This window comes from Eucalyptus grandis, chromosome 4 (genome assembly GCF_016545825.1).
Source record: "Eucalyptus grandis isolate ANBG69807.140 chromosome 4, ASM1654582v1, whole genome shotgun sequence".
Classification (NCBI taxonomy): domain Eukaryota; kingdom Viridiplantae; phylum Streptophyta; class Magnoliopsida; order Myrtales; family Myrtaceae; genus Eucalyptus; species Eucalyptus grandis.
Window position 1 is genome coordinate 13,784,243 of NC_052615.1, and position 25,200 is coordinate 13,809,442.

At 37.1% G+C, this 25,200-nt stretch overlaps 2 protein-coding genes across 5 annotated transcripts; both read right to left on the reverse strand.

The window, feature by feature from the left end:
• Positions 1-267: 267 nt before the first annotated feature.
• On the reverse strand, positions 268-18,612 carry LOC104441105 (equilibrative nucleotide transporter 3). Of its 4 annotated transcripts, none has more exons than XM_039310983.1 (10): positions 18,595-18,612; positions 3,214-3,266; positions 3,005-3,108; positions 2,336-2,491; positions 2,070-2,213; positions 1,851-1,956; positions 1,347-1,510; positions 1,098-1,252; positions 705-963; positions 268-612 (listed from the first exon to the last, which is right to left on the reverse strand). In XM_039310983.1, exons 2-10 carry the CDS (start codon positions 3,254-3,256, stop codon positions 502-504), a joined length of 1,242 nt encoding a protein of 413 aa, XP_039166917.1. In that variant the 5' UTR covers positions 3,257-3,266; positions 18,595-18,612; the 3' UTR covers positions 268-501. The 4 variants fall into 4 exon arrangements, with proteins under 4 accessions (XP_039166917.1, XP_039166916.1, XP_039166915.1 ...); XM_039310982.1 differs by lacking the exon at positions 18,595-18,612 and adding an exon at positions 3,484-3,618; XM_039310981.1 differs by lacking the exon at positions 18,595-18,612 and adding an exon at positions 3,362-3,550.
• On the reverse strand, positions 15,881-18,489 carry LOC104442687 (equilibrative nucleotide transporter 3). The gene is given in 11 exon segments (XM_039310719.1): positions 15,881-15,991; positions 16,084-16,342; positions 16,477-16,612; positions 16,694-16,888; positions 17,232-17,337; positions 17,459-17,577; positions 17,580-17,601; positions 17,724-17,831; positions 17,833-17,880; positions 18,237-18,341; positions 18,448-18,489. Coding segments are annotated over 11 exon segments (1,251 nt in total).
• Positions 18,613-25,200: the final 6,588 nt, after the last annotated feature.

A 25,200-nucleotide genomic window follows, 5' to 3' on the forward strand; every position in this document is an offset into this window, starting at 1 on the left:
AAAAGGTTGTCATGCATATAGCATCTCTAGTCACAGCTGTTCGGACTTGTAGGCGGGGGCAGGGGGTGTTCTAGGGGATTTATGCTAAAGTTTGAAGCAACTATAAAATTTGAAAGATACCCCGAGTTAGGCTTTACAAAGATAACACTACAATGTAGTGAAGCTGATTAAAACCGCTTTGCTGTCTTGTTGCTATACTCATTTCTGTTCATCCTTTTTTTCCTTTCCTTCCAATGGCCCAGCATAAAAGTACAAGCATTTCCGGCATGAAACGAAATGTTTGCTGGCAATTGATAAATACAAATATATCATTACATTCCAGTTTACTTGCAATTAATAATTACAAATGTATCATTATATTCTAATTGTAGAATCGACGAGCTTTTTCATTTGAAGAGAAAGCGAAGTGTGACTTGTTGTCTCCTTTTCAATATCTGCGAATGGGAAGATCCCATCATTTCCTTCCCTTGGGACAATAACTCCCTTCCCCAGTGCTGCTCACTAGAACTTGTCGTGGTGTATGATCCACAGCCAGCCCAAAGAAACTCCCGAAAATATCCCACCCAAGAGAAAAAGCACAAGCAAGTTGCCCAAGGCATTTTGCTCTGGTCCCTGAAAAACAGCTCACCCCATTTTGAATCTTAAGTAGAAATTATGGTAAAATAAACGCAACTTCAAAACAAGAGATGATGTTCAGCTCAAACCTTGTAGCCTTTGGGTGCTACTGTCATAACACAGACAGTGAGATATCCATTGCTCAAGCCCAAGAAGGAAACGAGCATTATCATCCACCCTTGATCGCCGTACTTTGCCGTGAAGTAGAATGCGGGGACAAGCAAGAAACGGGCGAGAATCACGATCAAGAGGCCCTTTCGGGACTCTAACTTGAGCCAGCCAATGAGGGGAATGTACCGAGATATGAGATCCCATACATTGTACATAGCAATCAGAACGAGTGCGTACCTGAAACGGAACTGGTGAAGCAAGATTGTAGCGAGTACACAAACCTTTACAGGATGTGACAGAGTATCTGATATGCTTGAGAATTGTATCATTTACTTGAGGTAGAGAAATTGGCTTTTCTTTTCAATACTCACCATGATCCCAACTGGTGTGTTCCGGTATTCTCATAGAGAAAGCCTGGGAAGATTGTTAGTGTCAAAACATATATAAGATATAGATCAATGGCATAATCTATGTTCTGAAACAATAGTTGTTTTTTGCTCAATCGATCTTCTTTAGAGTCTCCATCCTGCCAAAATTTCAAAGTTTTCAAGGTTTTAGTGACATTAAAAGGAACAATAAATTTTGCAACTACAACAGAGAAAGTTCCACTGCTATGACACCTGTGTTTGGATTCCAGCGGCAGCAAGATCAGCTGAGACAGTTTTGGAACCTTCTGAGGCTGCCTTTGAGCGGTAGTGCTTCACAATTGGAATCTTAGCAAACCAAGTCGCATACAGAATGATACAGATGAACTCGAAGAATGTGGAGATTGCTAGAAACAACACTGAAAAACAAATTTAAGATTGGTGAGAAGAGTTCTGCATATTACTTTCACTTGACAAAGCTGATTATTGCACCATGAGCTTCTTCTGTATATACGCAGAGCATGACAAACGAAGCTGGGTTTTACCTAATTACCAATATCTTTTAATTAGAGATGAAACCATGTTATGACATAGAACGTAAGTCCTCGAGGATTGCATGTTATTGGCATGTGACAGATGACTATCAAGCAAAACTAGACTCGCCCGAGTGCTAAAATTCCACTAACAACAAGACTTCTAATACAAAGGATGAATCTGGAAATTGAGAAGTTTTTCTGATGACAACAAAGAATTACATACTAGCTCCCTTGCGAAGTCCGTCATGAGCCTTGTCAAAGGCTGCTTTCGTGATCAGCCTCATACCAGATGTTAGAGCTCCTGATGCAGCTATTCCAGCAAAAAACGACTGCATAAATGAAAATCCACCATATTGAAAGGTCAAGATCTGACTCGAAAGATGTATCTTTAAGGACATAAGTTGCAAAAACAATGCAACAAAAAGTTTAGGAGAGCACCCACCTGCATGAATTCAGGACACATGAAAGACAGATCACCGACCATACCACCCTGAACATGAGCATCGGCCACTCCAAAGCAGGCAACGAGCACACATATACCGAAATAAGGCCAAACTCCCCCTTTCCCTGAAGTCGCTAAGTCCAACTATCATGTGTGAAATCCAGCAATGGAGTCAATGTAAGATGCTAGAATTCAGGGAAAATAACTTAAATTAGACAATTGCACAAGCCGTGAATAGAAAGGTTTTATGCCTTCGGACTACTTACAACTAAGAGAAAGAGTGTACTTAGAGTGAAAAGAATGTATCCAATTATATTCCTCTTCCTCGTATCGACTTTGGATTCGTGGTACGTTAAGATAGCCAGTGTCCCAATTGCAAATGGTTGATAAACAATGGTAAGCACCCTTGAAGGATGGTAATGCTTCACCCAACACAAAGCAAATAATTAGTGTAGCACAATCAACCTGGGACTTCACATTGTCTTGAGCAAATTATAAACCGAAATAAGAAAAGATAAGATATAGAAAGGCAAGTATATAGTTTGCAAGTCCTAAAAGCACTTCTTAGATGATTTTGTTAAGAACTCATCCGGATGTCACACAGCAATCGACCATATCGCAACAAACTACTATTGCTATAAGGTCAGTGAAGAAGAAATGAACCATAGCCAAGATGACAACAATAAAATTATTGTTCAGCAGATCGACTTGATTAGCAAAATTCATTGGACACACCTGTTTTCTAGTCAGACACTATCGAGGAAACAATTACTGAGCTGCAATTCTCAGAACTCAACCAATGTCAAGACTCTTCAATATCAGTATGAGACAGCTAAAGAGAACAGAGTTTACTAAATACAGAACACAAAACAGAGAAATTAGAGTATTGGCTTAAAAAAAATGTGGAAAATTGGGAATAACCCGCAGTTGATTACCGGGAAAACTTTATAGTAATAATCTCCGATGGTCAGCATGCTGTTCCAAGCCACAAGAGACCCAAGTCCAAGGACCCAACAGAACACCATGGCCTTGGACTTCCCTGAAAATTTTGGGAAATTGACTCTTAACATGTCACTAGTACCCTGAGCTGGTATTCCTGATAAAACTATAAAGCAAGACAAAAACAAGCGAATTGAGGCACGAACCTCAAGCCTAGCCGGAACCCCAGTTTCGCCAGCAGTGGTCATAGTTGCTTCCCTGCAAAACTCAACAAAGCAACCAAATTCAGCTCGCGAAAGATTTCACTTCTGAGTCTGGTCAATCGAGAACGTAGGACGCAAGAGAAATTGTACAATGATTAGTTAAGGTGTGAGATGGCTCCAGCCGAACAGAAACGAAGGCGAAACGAAGAATATCTGCTTCTCTGTATCAAAGAAGAGCGCAGAGAAAAAGTAAACCGAAGATGCAGAGAGACCTTTATCTTGGAGGTGCAAACTAGTTTTGGGTGTGGACAGCGGAGCATGGACTGCTGGTAATTAATTAGGGTGGTAGATCAAGCAAGACTCGTTGCCTTTCTGAAGTCCCGTTAAAGTGCACCGAGAGAATTTTGGAGGGTTTTTTAAAATTCTTTTGACCTTGGTGGGGCTAACGAGTGTGAGAAAGGGAGGCCGAGTTATGGGGAGATCGCTTCCACATCTTCCAATGCGAACGCAAGCCGTTTTTGACCGTCGTTGATGGATATGGCACGTGAGCGATAATATAGGAAAATAAATTTTGAAAATATAAAATTTAAAAATGTTTATGTGAGGCATTAATTGTGAAACAGCTCACTTCTTTTTTCTTTCTTTTACCAAAAATTAAGGATCTGATCTTTGGTGGTTACTAGGATTAGTCAAAGTTCTTTGGTAGGTTGACGTCTCAACTAAACATGACGTGTGAAAATTTTGAAGTGTATGAGGCAAGCAAGATCCATATTTTCAGGCATGTTGAGTTTCTTAAGTGAGATCGAGTCGAGCCCTTTCAACTTATTACTTTCAGCTTATTTACCACGTTTTATAATTTTGGAAACTCTAAAAAGTAGGGCTGGAGTTGTGAGGATAAAATTGAGAGAATTATGCATGAAGCATCAAGTAACTCCCTTTTAATCTCAATAAGAAATTTTACGGGCTTAGTTATTGTTTAAAATCTCTAAATTACAAGGGCGGCAAGGGGCTAAACGAATGTAATAATTTATCATTTTTTTTTATCTTATCCAAGATTGTAAGGATCCCCTCCTTTTGTCTTCCACAGAGATCGAGTCATGCACGTGGAATTGCATCTAGTATTAAAAAAAAATGCTTTAACTATGGAAATAAATATATAAATAAGTAATAAATTTTGAAGAAATTTCAAGTGGGTGGTGACTCGTTATATTCAGGGAAGTGGGGACACAATATAAAAGGACAAACAGAAAATTTTGCTATAGCCGTTATTTTCGTATGTAGCCAAAAGTGTGTATTCGAGAATCAATATGGGCGAAAATATCTTGCTCACTGCATTTCACACTTTTTAGCCCTAAAAGCGGGGGAGAGAGAGGACCACAAAGGTTCTTTTGAGATTCCATTGTTATCCTCATGAATCTTTGGTGTGAGACTATTCATGCATTCGCAGTTCATTAACTTTGCTTTTCGGGCAAAAAAACAGAGGTGATCCGCTTTGCCTATCTGGAAAGGCTTCAATTTTCTATCGTGACCAAGGAGATATAATATTGGTAGAAACTTTTGAACGGAGTTGACGTCTACTTTATCATTGTGTATAAGAGTTTTATCGTTCTCATTTAATAAAAGCAGTCTCTATCTGCTGTTTCAGCTATCAATTGACATGCAATGATAAAAAAATTTGAGGCCTGTCATGTCACGTCAGAAACATTAAATGAAATTATATACATGATAAAATATTCATACGACGTGTTCATATATATGTTTATATATACTGATTAACAACTATGGGATAAAAAAAAAAAAAAAAAAATTATACGGCAGTACTCCTAGATTAACGATTAGAATACCATTTTTTGTATACGTCTCATGTTTCGGGATTTGCACTTCCAGTTGTACTTGAATGAGGATGTTTCTGTGGAGTTTCATTGGAAACTTTAAGCTTCGTGGGGGCTCGGTGGTTGGTCTTCATATATTAAAAAGCCAAAATAAGGCAATCAACTTTTGTTGACTTCAGCTTGGTTTCAAGCTGAAATAACTTAGGTTGATGTGACATTTGTTCTTGAGTAAAGAAAATTAATTCACTGAAAGGCCAAATTTATGATGTTTCATTTGTTCCGAAAAAATCCATCCAAAAACATTTTCCGCATTTTTTAATTTTTGAATCACTTAGAAAAATAAGTCAAAATGGAAGATTTCTTTCATAACCAATGAAAAATCTATACTGAAATTCAGATTTTTCCTCATTTAAAAATTGTAAATTATTTTTCAAAATATAACTAAGCACTCGGCAATTAGACTTTGGGCCTTGGTGCTAGGACATGAGGACCTCGATGCGTGTGCTTGAGTCCTTAACAGCTAAGCTCAGACCGAGACCTCAATGCCTAAGCTCAAGTCTTGAAGGTTATCTTGTGTACCTAGCTCCTATTACCAAATCATTGGCACCTAAGCTTAGTTCCTCATTTGCTTGACTCAAATCCACAAAGGCTGCGCAAATCCCTTGAGGCCGAGTTTGAGACCTCAATGCCTATGACTGGGCCCCTAGTGGCTGGTCTAGATACCTAGATCCCACACCCAAGTCATTAACACCTGGGGTAGGGCCCTCGGTGCTCGCACTCATGTTATTACTGGTTGGGCCTAAGAAACCCTACTTCCTATGACTAGGACCCTAGTGCCTAGGCTTATGGACCCTAGTGGCCACGTCCAACTCCCTTCAGATCAAGGCCTAGTCCTAGACACTTAAGCAGAGGTTCTTAACACTTGAGTCTAGGACCTAGTAGACAAGCCCAAGTAACCCAAGGCTGCTGCACCCATGACATTTCATAAGAGGAAAATAATAGATTGTCTACGGTCTATAAAACTATTTATGTAATGAAAATTTAATTCAATATAATATAGCATGTGTAGCCCTTACATCAAACATTAAATAGTACGTATCTCTATAAGGGAATTAAAGTAAATTTTCCTTTCTAAATAACAAGAAATAATTTTAAGTTCATTTTAATATTTCAATTGAACACAAAAAATATTGTTGTTTTTCCAAATAGTGCGAATTTTTTCATAAAACAAATGGAGTATAAATATTATAGAATTTTACAAATATATTTGATATCTTTAGATTTACATTATAGCAAATAGTGTATATATTCCAATTTGTTTCATATGGTTTTCCACCTCTAAATTGATCCACAAAGTTCACATCTGATCATAAGATTGGCAGCAATATTGTTGACCTAAATTGAGTCGAAGGCAAGTATAATGGCCTCTAGTCTTAATGTTTTGTTATACTATGTAGCACTCTCTAGTGTTTGCTCATTTTTGCACTATAGTAGGTTTTTGTGGAAAGGGCTATAACTTTTGTGAGAATATTTAAATATTAAATCATAATTTTATCTAACAACTTAGATTTTTAGAACTATTGATATTGGTTCTATAGATTCTATTTGAGTATCAGAGCAGGAGATTTTGAGATCAATTTTTTTTTAGTAAGCTAAAAATCTAGCCTACATTTTAGGGGGAGAGTATATATGTTTTTTTGTTATACAGAAGGTAATGAAATACAAATTATCTCCTAAAATCAAACACCCTTATTTTGTCACCTAACAAAGTCTGAGATAACTTTGTAGGAGGCTGTGAATAGAAGGCAATATATAAGCGCTTCTATATTCCAAGATATTATATCAACATGAGGTCAATTTATTTAATCGAGAAGAAATATCACATCAACCGGGGTGAGAGGAAAATGTCTATATAAACCTTTTTTTTTCAGTAATTTTACTCTAATAAATATGTTTATAAACACTAATAGGATAAAATAAGCTGGCATTCTAATATAGTAAAAAAAAAAATGGTATAAAACTCAAATGCGAAGCAATAAATAAAATTACACAAAATCCTATAATTACGTTTTATTAATTATTAAATTTTATTTATTTTTATACCATATTTGAGCGGGCCAGGTTACGCCTCAAGGCCCTTGCCCAAGCTCGGGCCACCCACTCACTAAATCCGGAATTTTTGTCCAAGCTTGCCGATCGAATCCAAAAAGTTCATCCAAATGGTCCATCTTGTGGGAGAACTTGATCATGCCCACCAATCGCCCAATTGTTGATCACGTCGACCCCCAGGTAAAAAATAAGAAAGGGACAAAGTCGAGGAGCTGAAATCATGGGAGGAGAAGTAGTGGAGAAAACGGTTGATATCAAAGTACCGTATGATTTTCTATCGAGTGAGCAAGAAAATCTATCAACGAATTTTTTTGTAATGTCGTGAAAAACTCGATAAGAAAACCTGACAACATGAGAATTGAAATCTCTGAAATCACTCCAATCCAAGTTGTTAATAAAAGGATAGTTTAGCCAATTAATTTAGTGGCAAGGGCGTAGAAAGCTAGGACAGGCTGACCACTAGGCCAGGCAAGATTTGGGAAGGCCTAGGTTATTATATTATTCTTTGTCAGCATAAGCCCGTCCCACTCAGGTTTTGTCAGGTTTTGCACTGCCCCAATTATTTCATGAAGAAGTATTTTTAACATTTGCTCATATGACGTGGAGGAAGGATTTTCAAAGGCTTGGTTACCAACTCGAACCTACCCCACCTGTCGCTTGGGTCCAGTGGATGCCATGATGATAGGGATTGCGTTGTGCTACCGCACTTGGCTGGGATGACCATCTCCTGCACCGAAATGCGGACCCAAAGCTAGTGACCCTCATGATGGTAAAGCCAATCCTAAAGTCTCATATTTTCTGCATTATTGGACTTTCTTCTTCTTTGACCCTTTAGATTATCTTTTAGTACAGGAACTAAGTAGTCAACTCTTCAAGAGGGTATCTTCCCCTCCATTTGAATCATTTCATTGATTCTCACGAGACTTGTTAGCTTATAGTACACCACGGTATCGAATTAGATAAATTTGGACATGAAGTAGACAGTAAGCTAAGAATGCTTAAGCTTTTTCTATGCACATTCTATTCATTCGAGCTATAGGAGAACCAGGAAGGTTTGAAAAGTCTACAATACATATTGTATTAAGATTTGGTCGATTGTGAAGATCCTGTCGTTTGTTTTCCACAGAGATTAGGTCATGCCCATGGATTGCATCTTGTTAAAAGATTGCTTTAACTTTGGTAATTTGTATACAATTACATTCTGAATTTGATGAAATTTCAATTGGGCGGTGACTAGTTATATTTGGGATGATTAGAAAATGGCTAATCAACGGCAATAGAGCACAGAATAAACGCCAAATACAAGAAACGTGAGCGATATTTTTTATTCGATTTGGAATCAATATGGACGAAAAGATCATCCTTCGCTGCATTTCATGTTCACACGCTGTAGCCCTAAAGGAATACCTTACAAAAATAATCCAAAAGCAGAGAGAGAGAGGTGCTTGCGCTGCAGATAGCGAATTTCACCAAGCTTCTTGTTCTCCATAACTGGGCGATTACTTTGGCGTTGACGGCGTCGATCTGGTTGCACCACATATGGTCCGGCAGAGCCTCGTCTTCCACTGTTGGGCTGTCGGTCGAATTTTCCTGGAAAATGGGATATTGCCGGGAAAATTTTGAGGAGAAAGTTCTGATCTTTGGCGGAAAGTCAGCAGACCAAGAGGTGGGTTTTGTACCTTTGTGGGTGACAAAAAGGGATTGTAAGCATGAGATGTGGGTATTTATCTTGGGAGAAAGATGCAGAGATTCAGATACAGTGTGTGGGGACTGGCGTTCTTCATTATTGCGAGGAAACCGAGAGTCTAAATTGGTATCGGAAACCTTTGAGATTGTGTTTCTTTTTTTTTTTTTTTTTTTTTTAGATCGGAGTACAAATTTATTTAATAAAAAGAGTTCAAACATAAGTGCTCGCTAAGGGAGCATCCAAATAAAGTAACTCCTAGAGGGGTTGAGGGGATAAGCTAACCAATTACAAAGCAAATAATTTAGTCTTTGGGCCTTGGCTACCCAACTTGCAACACGATTTGTCTCATGTCTGTGATGGGCTTGTTAGAAATTAATCTAGAGAAAAACAAACTGTCTGTTGTAATTAGAACATAAAATTGGAAGTGAGGTATGGATATCCGAATCTAGACGATTAATTCCTGCCAAAGGTACTCCGCAGATTCACGAACTATGTTTCCCAAGATACAATGTCTCAAACTTGTTTGTATTAGCACTATACAAATAGGACTCAGTCGAACTGTACAATTGAATAAGCACACTCAAACAAATTAGAAAAATAGAAAAGTATATTAAAGCTCTTTTGGAATCAAGTCGGAAAAACCAAAACCTCTTATGAAGCTCTATGCTCCTATCTATTTATAGAGCTTTTTAGTTCATGTACATAAGAGATACATAAATTAAATACACGCATGTATCCACGAAATTCATGAATCAAGAGATACGTGAATCCAAGAGATTCATGACTTCAAGAGATTCATAAATCCAAAGATATGTGAATTCAAGAGATTCGTGTACTCAAAATAAATACATGAACTAAAAATACAAGAATCTAGGAAATTCATGAATTCAATAGATATGTGAACATAAAATTTTAGGAAATTCATGAATCCAAAAGAGATACGTAAATAGAAAAGACGTATCTTAATTTATTGGCTTTTGTTGATCCATTAACCATAATTATAACCATAATTATAACAATCCCCTACATTAATGGATTAACAAAACATTTTTAACTCGAAGGAATTTGAGCATGCTTGTTGAAATACACCGCATCAAGATAGGTAGCTTTCGCTTTGAACCTTCTTTAGTGAAAGCTTATCGGACTTATTTAACTAATTGATGGACTAAGCCTTGAATTGCTAGTTGTTTGTGTAAGCCTAGACAATAAACCTCACACGGAGTATTTCCAATTTAAGATTGGTTCTCGGCTGTGTTCGTTCTTTCGGCCTTGAACCTCTTGGGATTCATGCGTGCTTTAGAAAATCTAGCCTTTAAAGATTTTCATAGAGTCGCCAGCTCCACGCATATATGTACATTATTAAATATATTCTACCATATCTTACTTGAATGTTACATTCTAAGTTATAGGAATCATTAAATGCATAGCGTACCTTTAATAACGCTGTAGGAAAGCACTGTTGCATCATAAGAATGGGAGACAGTGCTTGTCTTTTCCTTGAAAAGACATCTTCCTTTTTCTATCTTTCTTGGATTTGGAAGATTCCACAACGTTGGCCTTTGGCTTAGAAGAAGGATTCGCACTCCTTCTATTGTCCTCATCAATTCTGAGGTGCAAAATGAGATCTTCAAGGCTCATCTCCTTCTGTTTGTGCTTCAAATAATTTTTGAAATCGGACTAGCCCCGAGGCAATTTCTCAATCATAGCCGCCACTTGAAATGATTCACTAAGTATCATTCCCTCAACAGAGATGTCACTTAGAATTAATTGTAATTCTTGAACTTGATTAATGACAAATTTAGAATCCACCATCTTGTAGTCCAAGAATTTGGCAACCACAAGTTTCTTGGTGCCGGCGTCTTCAGCTTGTATTTCTTCTATAAGGACTCCCATAACTATTTAGCAAATTCAATATTACAATAAACATTATAAAGAGAATTCACTAAACATTAAAGGATATAATTTCAGCATAAGAAGTCCCCATGCTTCCAAGCCTCCAATGCACCGAGCATCATGACATCATGCTCATTTGGACTAATTACCGGGCACACCTCCAATAAATATTTAGTTAGATTTAGCATGGTTAGATAGAATAACATCTTCTGCTGCCACTGTTTAAAGCCCACTCCAGTGAATTTATCCGGTTTCTCATTAGTTGTAATTGGAGGTATTGCCATCACAGTAGGCAAAGTTCGTTGAACTATCCCTCTAGAAACGGAGCCAAAAGTTATTTGGCATGTACTGTTTTGAAAAACAGTCCCGGGGCATACCAGTCGTATGACTTGTACCTGCACCACCAAAGTTGGTGTTGGCCCAAGGGCTCATAGCATTGACTGCTACAAATTCAGACCTTGAGGGTTGAACATCTTCCATAACAACGGTCGAATCGACCAAAGGAACGTCTCCTGAAACATTTGAGACATTGAAGAGCACTTGATTGTTTTCAGTCATCTTAATAATCTGACAAAAACAACAAAAAGTGAATGAGATAATCAACTTAAGATTGTTGGAAATTAATCTAAAGAAAATGAATTGTTTGTTGTAATCAGAACATAAAATTGGAGGTGAGGTACGGATATCCGAATCTCCTTAAGGCGATTAGTTCCTGCCAAAGGTGCTCCACAAATTCACGAACTATGTCTCTCAAGATACAACACTTTGAACCTGTTTGGATTAGTACTATGCAAATAAGACTTAGTCGAACCGTTTAATTAAACCAGCACACTCAGAAAAATCAGAAGAGTAGAAAAGTATCTCAAAGCTCTTTTGGAATCGAGTTAGAAAACCAAAACCTCTTATGAAGTTCTATACTCCTATCTATTTATAGAGATTTTTAGTTCATGTACAGAAGAGATACACGAATTAAATAGACGCATGTATCCATGAAATTCATGAATTAAGAGATATGTAAATCCAAGAGATTCATGAATCCAAAAATACATGAATTCAAGAGATTCGTGTACTCAATAAATACATGAATTAAAAGATACATGAATATAAGAAATTTATGAATTCAATAGATACGTGAATAGAAAAGTTTAGGAAATTCATGAATCCAAAAGATATACGTGAACAGAAAAGACGTATATTAATTTATTGGCTTTCGTTGATCCATCAACCATAATTATAACCATAATTATAATAGGGCTAATTTAGTGTTCAACCAAGTTTGGGCTTTTCCTAGAAATTGGAATAGGTTTCTTGTGAAAACTCCTATTGAACACACTCAATGGACATGATTGGATTAGCCTTTGGCATATGAAACTCTTCCTAGCCATCACCAAAAACATATTTTTAGCTATGCATGTTACTATCTCAAACTTCCGCACTTAAATTGAATAAAACGAGCAACTATTCTCCAAATAAATTTAGAGAGAATACTGGACTCAAATATTCTATCTTTTAATTTCCAGCTCATAAACTTGGATTCAACTATATAGCCGTGCTTTAAAGAGGAATTGATGAATGTTGAAGGAGAAGAAAGGACAGGAGGGCTTATATGCATGCTTTTGGCAAATTTTTTTAAACCCCATTTTGCGAAGGCCTACTTTTAGAAGGCTAAAAGTCCAAGGCAAGTCCTAAGCTTCCTTGGGCTTTAAGCTTTCTTGGCATATCCAAGGCTAAGGTAGTATAATTTTTTTTTTTTTTCGAAACTATCCTCACTATCTTTTTGGTTTTTTGTTTTTCCCTCGTTATATGACACTATTCATCTTCTCTATTGAGGTCACTAATTTGGGTTGTTGCTACATCAATGAGGGGTTGCGCGACTTAGGTTGTATGACCTCTGCGAGGGGTCGCCGATTTGGGTTGCCGCGACCTCCACAAGTTGCAACGTTGCACAAACCCCTTCGAGTCACAGCAACCCAAATTTAGGTCATGCAACCTCTGTGAGGGTTGTGAGGGTCACACGACTAGGCGGCCCTCACCGAGGTTGCATGACCTTAGGCGCCCTTTGCTTGGGTTGCATGACCTCGCCGAGGGTTGCATGACCCCGGCTGCCCTTGTTGGTGGTCTTCGGTGGTCGCCTAAGATCTTGCAATCTTATACGTCGGCTGTTGACGATAGATTTTGATCACTGGTAACTCCTTGCCCTTCGCCGACCAACTGTTTATTTTCTTTCTTGTTTTTTTTAATCACAAAAGTCCTTCGTAAATAAAAATTTCTCCAAACATTATTTTACTTAAAGTTACTTTATAATAGACTTTTAGATTACAATTTACCAAATAAATTTGCATTTTGGAAAACTTTTTTAACTTAAAATTTTTGCATTTTCTCAAATGTTTTCCCCAAAAGTCCAACCAAACGCAGCCTATCTCACCTATGGTTATATCATAAGAGCTGAAAGACACATGATACAATATAATATCATCAGCTGGGTGGAAACTTTAGAAATGAAGAAGGGCTGATGGAAGAACAGATATAACCTTGATCACTGACTTAACGGCGAACTCACGACACGGTCGGGCCGTGGGGTTGCATGCAAATCCCTGACGAAACAATGCGGATCACCCTCCTTCTCGTGATTTTTGAACATGCAATTTTCCATGCAGGTCTGGTCTTTTATAATGGTTTTGAGTGCAGAAAGAGCAAGGTACGAAGGCTCACGTTACCTTAACAGCAAGCCATCCTTTCGATATTCGTCGAAGAAGAAGAAAGAAACAAAAACTAAAAACCAAAAACCCTGGTAACGAAAGTACGCATGATATGTCGTGCATGTTTTTGAAACATGTGGTGTTCTCGAGAAGAAGTTCTCATGCAACTGCTTTTCTTCGAACCAAGGATGAATGGATTGCTAGACGTGAATGTCAAGTTAGTGGACGACGTGTTCGATCTTGGTTGCGACGGTTGAACTTTTTTAACGTGCAGCTGATGACCGGTTTTCCCGCTTTGGCCCGAAGGAGGAAAGCCGTTGTTTCGACTTTGAGCTGTTGACAGTCATCCAAATGTTGGGAGTTAACCCATAACTTTAGGTCCCATCACCTGTAAAACCTTTTCTTCCGAAGAAGGGAATGTTCAGTGCTATTTTTTTTTTTTTTAAAATCTTTTTCTTTTTCTAATCTTTTTGGTATTTGTAATCGGTTAAAAAGGCGCACCAATGCTCACAAGTAGAGCTGCTCGTTGGGCAGGTCCACGCTGGGCTTGCTCGCGCCCAGACCTCCTAAGGTCCCACTTCGGCTCGCCCTGGCCGGTCCAAGGGAATATCACAAGTGAGCCTCCTTTTTCTTTTATTTTTGGGACAAGTATATTGAAAGTCTTAAAATTTGTTACGAAATACAATTAACTCATAAAATTTTCAAAAAATTCAAATATGTTATAAAACTTGTGACGAAGATGCAATTGAATTTTAAAACTTTTAAAAGTACAATTAAGTCCTAAAATTTATCAAATCGATCTAATTAAGTTCTTTTGTTGATTGTATTTTTAAAAAGTTTTAGAACTTAATTATACTTTTGTAATAAGTTTTAGGATTTGATTAAATTTTTTGAAATTTTTAGGACTCGATTGCACTTTCATAATAAATTTTGGGAAACTTTATTATACTTTTTGAAAGTTTTAAAATTTAATTGCACTTTTGTGACAAGTTTGGGACTTCTAATATACTTACCTCATTGTGTTTTTTAAAAGTTTTTCCACTGAAAAATGAATGGAATTGGAAAACAAACGGAACATAAGTTGAGGGATCTGTTATTATGCTTTTGCTTGAACTATGAGTTTTATATTGTTTTCCTCTACCGTATTAGAAATTTAGGCTTACTTTTCTGCAATTATTGTTTATAAACTTTAAGTATGAAAATAAAATTATCGATACAACATATTTTAAATCTCCTTCTAAAAATATATGAGTGGGCCGGATCGAGCCTGAAGGCCCTTGTACAAGCCCGGCTTGCCCACTTACTTGGGCTGGAACTTTGCTCACCCAACAAGTCTGAAAAAATTCAGCCAAGCCCATTCATTTTATGAGCAGCCCACATCACCTACCCATCGATGTAGTGGAGAAAGTTGGTTGATAATGAGTGTTTAAGCCTCTCAAATCAATTGTATGCAAATGATATAATAGGGTACCCAATTAATGTAGGAGCAAGGGGCGTAGAAATCTGGAAAGTGGGCTTGATCTTGGACAGGTGATCCACTAGGCCCAAAGCATATTCTAAGAAGGCCTAGGTAGGTAATGTTCAATTCAGCTTTGAGCCTGTCCACTTAGGTTTCATCTGGTTTTGCCCAGACCTGATTGTTTAATAAAGAAAAAAACTCAATATTTTCTTATATCAAGTGACAAATGAGACCTTGGAGAAAGGACTTTTAGATTTCATTCAATGTGAACTGACCCTCCCATACCCAACCCTTTATTAGGTCGAATTGGAGACCATGATGATAGTATCACAGTCTAGGGGTTTTCAATGTACAATGGACCAGCAAGAGCGGGCAAGCCTTGAAGCTTCTAAACATCTTTAAGGTTCTTGTGTATTCTAGAATATCATTAGAGGAAGGTAATATGAGAATCGTGTGTTATTTTAGAGTGTTCTTGTAATTCGGAAGGTTCGAAAAGGTTGTCATGCATATAGCATCTCTAGTCACAGCTGTTCGGACTCGTAGACAAGGAGGGTGTTCTACGCAATTTATGCTAAAGTTTGAAGCAACCATAAAATTTGAAAGATACCCCGAGTTAGGCTTTACAAAGATAACACTACAATGTAGTGAAGCTGATAAAAACCGCTTTGCTGTCTTGTTGCTATACTCATTTCTGTTCATCCTTTTTTTCCTTTCCCTTCCAATGGCCCAGCGTAAAAGTACAAGCATTTCCGGCATGAAACGATATGTTTACTTGCAAATTGATAAATACAAATGTATCATTGCATTCTAGTTTACTTGCAATTAATAAATACAAATGTATCATTACATTCTACTTGTAGAATCGACGAGCTTTTTCATTTGAAGAGAAAGCAAAGTGTGGCTTGTTCTCTCCTCTTCAATATCTACGAATGGGAAGATCCTATCATTTCCTTCCCCTGGGACAATAACTCCCTTCCCCAGTGCTCCTCACTAGAACTTGTCATTGTGTATGATCCACTGCCAGCCCAAAGAAACTCCCGAAAATATCCCACCCAAGAGAAAAAGGACAAGCAAGTTGCCCAAGGCATTTTGCTCTGGTCCCTGAAAAACAGCTCACCCCATTTTGAATCGTAAGTAGAAATTATGGTAAAATAAACACTACTTCAAAACAAGAGATGATGTTCAGCTCAAACCTTGTAGCCTTTGGGTGCTACTGTCATAACACAGACAGTGAGATATCCATTGCTCAAGCCCAAGAAGGAAACGAGCATTATCATCCACCCTTGATCACCGTACTTTGCCGTGAAGTAGAATGTGGGGACAAGCAAGAAATGGGCGACAATCGCGATCAAGAGGCCCTTTCGGGACTCTAACTTGAGCCAGCCAATGAGGGGAATGTACCGAGATATGAGATCCCATACATTGTACATAGCAATCAGAACGAGTGCGTACCTGAAACAGAACTGGTGAAGCAAGTTTGTAGCGAGTGCACAAACCTTTACAAGACGTGACAGAGTATCTGATATGCTTGAGAATTGTATCATTTACTTGAGGTAGAGAAATTGGCTTTTCTTTTCAATACTCACCATGATCCCAACTGGTGTGTTCTGGTATTCTCATAGAGAAAGCCTGGGAGGATTGTTAGTGTCAAAACATGTATAAGATATAGATCAATGGCATAATCTATGTTCTGAAACAATAGTTGTTTGTTGCTCAATCGATCTTTTTAGAGTCTCCATCCTGCCAAAATTTCAAAGTTTTCAAGGTTTTAGTGACATTAAAAGGAACAATAAAATTTGCAACTACAACAGAGAAAGTTCCACTGCTATGACACCTGTGTTTGGATTCCAGCGGCAGCAAGATCAGCTGAGACAGTTTTGGAACCTTCTGAGGCCGCCTTCGAGCGGTAGTGCTTCACAATTGGAATCTTAGCAAACCAAGTCGCATACAGAATGATACAGATGAACTCGAAGAATGTGGAGATTGCCATAAACAACACTGAAAAACAAATTTAAGATTGGTGAGAAGAGTTCTGCATATTGCTTTCACTTGACAAAGCTGATTATTGCACCATGAGCTCCTTCTGTGTATACGCAGAGCATGACAAACGAAGCTGGGTTTTACCTACTTACCAATAATACCTTACAATTAGAGATGAAAACATGTTATGGCATAGAACGTAAGTCCTTAAGGATTGCATGTTATTGGCATGTGACAGATGACTATCAAGCAAAACTAGACTCGCCTGAGTGCTAAAATTCCACTAACAACAAGACTTCTAATACAAAGGATGAATCTGGAAATTGAGAAGATTTTCTGATGACAACAAAGAATTACATACTAGCTCCCTTGCAAAGTCCATCATGAGCCTTGTGAAAGGCTGCTTTCGTGATCAGCCTCATACCAGATGTTAGAGCTCCTGATGCAGCTATTCCAGCAAAAAACGACTGCATAAATGAAAATCCATCATAGTCGGATGTTGAAAGGTCAAGATCTGACTCGAAAGATGTATCTTTAAGGACATAAGTTGCAAAAACAATGCAACAAAAATTTTAGGAGAGCACCCACCTGCATGAATTCAGGACACATGAAAGACAGATCACCGACCATACCATCCTGAACATGAGCATTGGCCACTCCAAAGCAGGCAACGAGCACACATATACCGAAATAAGGCCAAACTCCCCTTTCCCTGAAGTTGCTAAGTCCAACTATCATGTATGAAATCCAGCAATGGAGTCAATGTAAGATGCTAGAATTCAGGGAAAATAACTTAAGTTAGACAATTGCTCAAGCCATGAATAGGAAAGTTTTATGCCTTCGGACTACTTACAACTAAGAGAAAGAGTGTACTTAGAGTGAAAAGAATGTATCCAATTATATTCCTCTTCCTTGTATCGACTTTGGATTCTTGGTACGTTAAGATAGCCATCGTCCCAATTTGCGAATGGTTGATAAACAATGGTAAGCACTCTTGAAGGATGGTAATGCTTCAGCCAACACAAAACAAATAATTAGTGTAGCACAATCAACCTGGGACTTCACATTGCCCTGATCAAATTATAAACCAAAAAAAGAAAATATAAGATATAGAAAGGCAGGTATAGAGTTTGCAAGTCCTGAAAGCACTTCTTAGATGATTTTGTTAAGAACTCATCCGGACGTCACACCGCAATCAACCATATCGCAACAGACTCCTCTTGCTATCAGGTCGGTGAAGAAGAAATGAACCATATGAATATGAGACAGCTAAAGAGAACAGAGTTTACTAACTACAGAAAACAGAGAAATTAGAGAATTGGCTTTAAAAAATGTGGAAAATTGGGAATAACCCGCAGTTGATTGCCGGGAAAACTTTATAGTAATAATCTCCGATGGTCAGCATGCTGTTCCAAGCAACAAGAGACCCAAGTCCAAGGACCCAACAGAACACCATGGCCTTGAACTTCCCCTGAAAAATTTAAGAAATTGACTCTTAACATGTCACTAGTACCCTGAGCTGGTATTCCTGATAAAACTATAAAGCAAGACAAAAACAAGCGAATTGAGGCACGAACCTCTAGCCTAGCCGGAACCCCAGTTTCACCAGCAGTGGTCATAGTTGCTCCCCTGCGAAACTCACCAAAGCAAACAAATTCAGCTCACGAAAGATTTCACTTCTGAGTCTGGTCAATCGAATACTAATGACGTAAGAGAAATTGTACAATGATTAGTTAAGGTGTGAGATGGCTACAGCCGAACAGAAACGAAGAATGCCTGCTTCTCTGTATCAAAGAAGAGCGCAGAGAAATGAGAAACCGAAGATGCAGAGAGACCTTTATCTTGGTGGTGCAAACTAGTTTTGGGTGTGGACAGCGGAGCATGGACTGCTGGTAATTAATTAGGGTGGAACATCAAGCAAGATTCGTCGCCTTTCTGAAGTCCCGTTAAAGTGCACCAAGTCCACCGAGAAAATCTTCATTATTTTTGGAGGGTCTTTTAAAATTCTTTTGACCTTGGTGGAGCTAAAGAGTGTGAGAAAGGGAGACTGAGTTATGGGGTGATTGCTTCCACATCTTCCAATAGGGGTGAGCGTGGTTCCTGGTGCTGAAGAGATCGGTTCCGGTTCCCGTTCTCCTTTCCTGAGAACCGGCAGTTCCCAATTCCGGAACCGATTAGGGTTAAAAAAAAAAAACCCTAACCCCCTCCCCACGTGATTTCCCCCTCTTTGCCGATTCTTCCCCCTTCCCATTTCTTTCTCTCTCTCTCTCTCTCTTTTCCCCTTTTTCCTCCTTATGTAACTTCCCCCTATTGGATGTATGCCCTAAATGTAATATGTAATAGTTACATATTAGGGATTTCAGTTGTACTATCATTATTATTATTTAATTAATGGCAATGACGTATTCATTCATTTGTCCAATTATTTTATATTTATGAATGATTCCATAAGATCGATTGCAACTAGACCTATTCTTGAGATGTTAAGAATATATGTGACGGATTCATAATTATGCTGAATCTTTAAACCCGTTCTTAGTCAATGGATTATTGAGTGGATATTTATAATCCCGTTGAACCCGTACTTAAGGGAATGATGAGTCACATGTCATTAAATATTATGATGCCTAAGTTAGAATACGAGTGTTTGTATTAGACAAGTTCACTGAACGTGACGCATATGGAATAATTAGCAACATGGAAGCTTTTAGCGTGGTCAATGTCTAATTGTTAATGCTCTGGTCTTGTTTAAATAATCCTTAGACCTGAGGCATAGTGCTAACTTGTGTGTCGAACAACTATGGTTCACAGGTACATGTAATGCCGGGTCGTTGATTCGTCTTTATACCTAATGGTCATAGTTTGTTTATATAGCACGTGTGCGCAATATGGAATTTGTCTCCTTGTTACATGCAAGGTATAATAATGATGTCATATTCAATCTAATTATGACACTACATTGAAATCCTCAGCATGTGTTATAACCAAGAATAAATTGTTTATATCTCGAATAAAATGTATGTCAATTAGATTTGTGCATATGATCGAATTGGTGACTTGACAAATACTCTATGGTCTTTATTTGATCAGGACATAGTAAGACAAATTGATTAAATTACACTGTAGTCAAAGCTAACAGGTTTATTATGTTCTTAAAACATTCACACTATTTGGGTAGCCATGACATATTGTTAGATGTCAATCATGGCTTGTAGGACCTAAAGATTAATCAAGACAATTAATTCTTTTGAGAATACTAATGTGTTAGTCTAAGTCTTACTACTAATTTAGTGATGAACCTAGGGATGTCACACACCATAAACAATTAGGATAACGTGAAACAAGAGAGAGATAATGTTGCAAATGTGTTTGCAATTATTGCAATCGAATTGTGTTGACTTGAAATTAAATTAAATGAGATTTAATTTAATTTGTATTGTAGTCATGAGCTTATTTGCATATGATGCACATACATGCCCAATGTAAATATATGTTAATGTATTCCCAAATGTACATATAAAAATTATGTTCTTTTTATTTTTAAAGGGGATTGATTGATTAATTATTTATTCAGTTAATTAATTAATTAATGCCTTTTAATAACTAATTAAATATATATATATATATATATATATTTAAAGCTTCATGCGCATGCATGAAATTTGGATGGTCAGCAACCATCGACCATCATGAACGAAATCGTGCATGAACGGTTAGCAGTTGCTGACCATCATGCACGAAGTCGTGCATGAGCGGGGACGATCAGCAACAGTTGTTGATCATCCCTCAATTAGCAACTGTTGCTGATTTAAGTTTATATATTTTTAAAATGCTTTTTGGGGATATAACAAAGTGTTGCTGAAAATAGAGAGAGAGTGTGCGTGTTCTTGTTTTTTTTTTTTTTTTTTTTTTTTTTGAGACGCGAGAAAGAAGAGTGTTCTCTTGTTTGGGCTATGACTATAATACATCAAGGATTCAGCAGATTGTCTCCATGAGATTGTTAGCACGATCATAGTGGTGATTATCCAAAGTTCTCTCTCCATTTAACGTCCATTATTGGTGTGTCTGAACTAGAGGTCGACGTTTGTGGGGCTTGAACTATAGAACATCCGAACCAATTCATTTAAAGTGCGGTTCAAGAAGTAATTTGTTTAACTCTTTTTTATATATATATATATATATATATATATATATATATATATATTCAGATTTTTGATTGAAACACACGAACAACGCCTTCGGAGAATCATGTATAAAATATATCATCTTTGTTTCTGCTTCGTTCTTTTTGTTAATTTTACCTATACATGATTCATGAAACCCCAATAGTGGTATCAAAGCCAACCTTAGGCGTTTTTCTTGTGTTTAATTGATTTATAGTTCAAATATATTTTTGCATTCTAATGGCCAATTTATTTTTTGTTAAGAGAATTGGTTCTCTTGCTCTTATGTGGCCTATAGAAGTTGATTAATTTATGTGATAAATTTAATCAACTAAGCAAAAATTAGAACTAAATTAATTTTGAATAAAAAAATCCATAACTTGTTATATTTTGTGTTTATATTCTACAAATGATTTGCGATTGTGAATTTAAAGTTGACAACGCAACTTCCGTTTGGAATCACGCTTGTGAACTTTGTTTCATCGATTTGATTCCTTGACGTAATTTGCGTTGTTCGACTTTAAATTTGATTAAATGCAGAACTTTATCTATGCTTTCTAGAGCTTTAAATTTTGAATTTATGGCTCATAAGGAAGTGTGGTGATCATGGAAAAATCTCTAATCATTATGATTGTTGTATAGATGAACGTATGATGATTACAAGTATTCTTTTTGGGGATGTAATTATTAAATGGAGCCTGCGTCCTTCCTTTTATTTTATTTTAATTTTTCATGAAATGTAATTTTAATATAGTTTAGTATTTCAATTGTTGATGTAAATGCTACAAGAGAGAAGGAGCCATTAAGCTGGTGAGCTCTGGGCCCGGTCTTTGAAGAGTTCAAAGATTCAAGAAGAAATGAAGGGCATGTCTCTATTATTAAAACATTAAAATGGCTAAATAGGTCTCTTTGGCTTGAGACCCATTGAACCATAATTCCATGATCACCACATATGATAGATGTTTATGTGAAATCTATTTATTTATTGTGTTTATGTTATCGTGCATGTTAAACCGGTTAATGTGCAAAGTGAGACCGTTAATAATGACCAAAATCTCTGTATTAATAATATTAAGTCGAAATGGGTTTCGGACTTGTGGCCTTCCATCGCCGTGGTTTGATCCAATATTATAGTGGTTAACTGACCGGCTATGGATACATAGGGGTTAATTACCATTCATAATATTGGACCATTCCATTATGCATGTGATGCTATGGGGTTGGAGCCAAATGATTTCTAATAACTGTTAGGTGAGGAAATCGTTTGTGTTTTCAATACTTGTATGAGATGATGAGCTAGACTTAACTATGATCTTGATGCCAATAACTGTTTGGTGAGGCTTTCATGATCTAGAGACTGAAGTTATGATTGGAATTCGCATATGATGTGTTCACTCACTAAGTTCAAAGAACACCAATAATGGCTAGGTGAAGTGGGCTTTGGGCTAGTGAGACTCAATCCCCACTAGTAATCTTTACCCAATAAAGATTACCGCTTCCCATCTTAAAGAGTATGGGATTCGAATATAAATTTAATGGGAGGATCTTTTTCATTTAAAGGCCAAAATAAAATAGTTAATTTGAAAGATACAACGGCTAACAATTTATTTTTTGCAACAGATATTTTATTACTCTGAAAATGGTGACCACAAACCCATTCGCTTCTATACTTGACAAGAATTGTTTAACTGACCCAATTTCACTGACTTGGGTGAGGAATTTGAGAATTGTTCTCAATTTAGAAAAAAAAAATTGGGTATTTGCTTTATGAAAAGATGCCAACCTCTTTTCCCGAGGGTGGGACCCAAGAGGAGCGTGTCACTTATGATAAGTGGCGAGACGATGACTTAAAAGTTAGGTCATATATGCTTACTTTGATGAATAATGAATTACAAAAGAAGTATGAATCTATGGAAGATGCTAGGTTGAACATTTTGCATTTAAAGGAATATTTTGATGAGAATGGTCGAACATCTAGATATGAGATATCTAAAGCATTATACCGTATGAGGATGGCTGAAGGATCATCAGTTAATGATCATGCTTTGAAAATGATTTGGCACATTGAAGAATTGGCTAGGCTAAATCTCGTTATAGACAAAGAGTTAGATTTGGATTTGATCCTCTAATCTTTACCCGATTCCTTCTCTGATTTTGTACAAAACTTCCACATGCATAAGATGGAGAAAACTTTCATTGAGTTACATAGCATCATGGTAGTTTATGAGAAGGAAATGCACAACATGAGACTAAATGTAGTGGCTATGGCTAAGGTTTCTTCTTCAAGGGGTAAGACTGTTTTAAAGAAAAAGAAAGGGAAGAGGCTTGTCAAACCTGTTGTGCAACTAAAACCCAATATTGATAAGGGAAATGTCATTACTATGGTGTCAAGGGGCATTGGAGGAGGAACTATAAGAAGTACCTCGAGAGCTTGAAGGTTAAGCCCAAGGACCAAACCTTATGAAGGTATGGTGTCTATGCTTATTGAAACTAATCTTATGGTTAGTTCTGAATCCAGCTCATGGTATCTAGATTTTGCTACAACTTCACATATTTGTATGTCCTTGTAGAATTTGGAAACAAGTAGGATGCTAGGGCAAAATGAGATTGTCCTAACATTTGCTAATGGAGCAAGAGTTGATGCGTTAGCTATAAGGACTTTTCGTTTATGTTTGCTTTTTGGACATGTATTTGTTTTATAGAATTGTTTGTATTATAAGAATGCTGTTAGGGACATCATCTCTATACCTTGTCCGGTTAAAGAGAATTATGAATTTTTTTTTTTCTGATGATGTATGTTCTATTTATCATAATGGAATGCGTGTTGGTTCTAGCTTATTAACCAATAATCTTTATACCATTACAATGTCCGGTAATGCAATTACCGATGTTAATAAGCAAAATAGAATTGATATAAATGCCATAACTAATAAACGCTATAGAGACAGTCCAAATAAAAAGTATGTTTGGCATCTCCGATTAGGTCATATTGGAGAAGACAGAACTAACAAGTTGAGTAATGATGGGTATATTGATCCATCAAATTTTGAGTTATATTCGACTTGTGAGGCATGTCTTCTAAGGAAAAATGACCAAAGCGCCTTTTGGGATAAAGTGCGCGAGCTACTGATATATTAGGATTAATACATACAAATGTATGTGGACCAATTAATGAAACTGCTAGAGGTGGCTATAATTACTTCATTACCTTCACCAATGATCGAATCACGGTGTGGTTATTTATACTTCATGAAGTATAAATCTGAATCCTTTGAAGAGTTCAAGGAATTCAAGGCCGAAGTTGAGAAACAAATAGGAAAATGTATTAAGGCTCTTCCATCGAATCGAAGAGGTGAATACCTTAATACTGAATTCTTGGACTATCTTAAAGAGAATGGCATTTTATCACAATTGACATCTCCTAGAACTCATAATGGTGTATCTGAATGAAGAAATCGTACTTTATTAGATATGGTTTGATTTATGATAAGTTACACCGATTTGCCAATATCCCTTTGGGGATATGCTCTTGTGACAACTGTATATATACTGAACAGAGTGCCGTCCAAATATGTTCCAATTACACCCTATAAGATATGGCATAGTAGGAAAACTAGTCTTAATCATATTAAGATTTGGGGTTGTCTAGCTTTGGTGAAAAAACTGAAAATGGAAAAATTGGAGGCAAGATCTAACAAGGTTGCTTCATTAGATATCCAAGGAAACTCTTGGATATTATTTCAATTTTCATTCGGACCAAAGAATTTTGATGAGCAAGCACGCTTCTTTTCCGGAGAATCGGTTCGTCCAAGAAGGTGGTGCTGGGAGGAAAATAGTCTTATAAGAAGAAAATAATGAAGTACCAAACAATTGAGTTCGATACCAATCTTTGATTCAATGGGAGCTTTTGATACACAACCTCTTATGAGAAGTGCGAGAACGCATGACATCCTGGATTTTTCGATTTTTCTTTTAATTAAATTAATCGGGCATTTCATCAATGGGCCTATAGGGCTATTCTCGGAGTTGATCACTCTCAAGATAACTAGACTATCCAAGGAAGCCATTAAGGAATTTTAAGGCAATAGACTTGAGAATTCAACTAGGAATTGGTTATTCGATTGTGCTCATCTTTAGAGGCCATTATGGCATAGTTAAAAATCGATC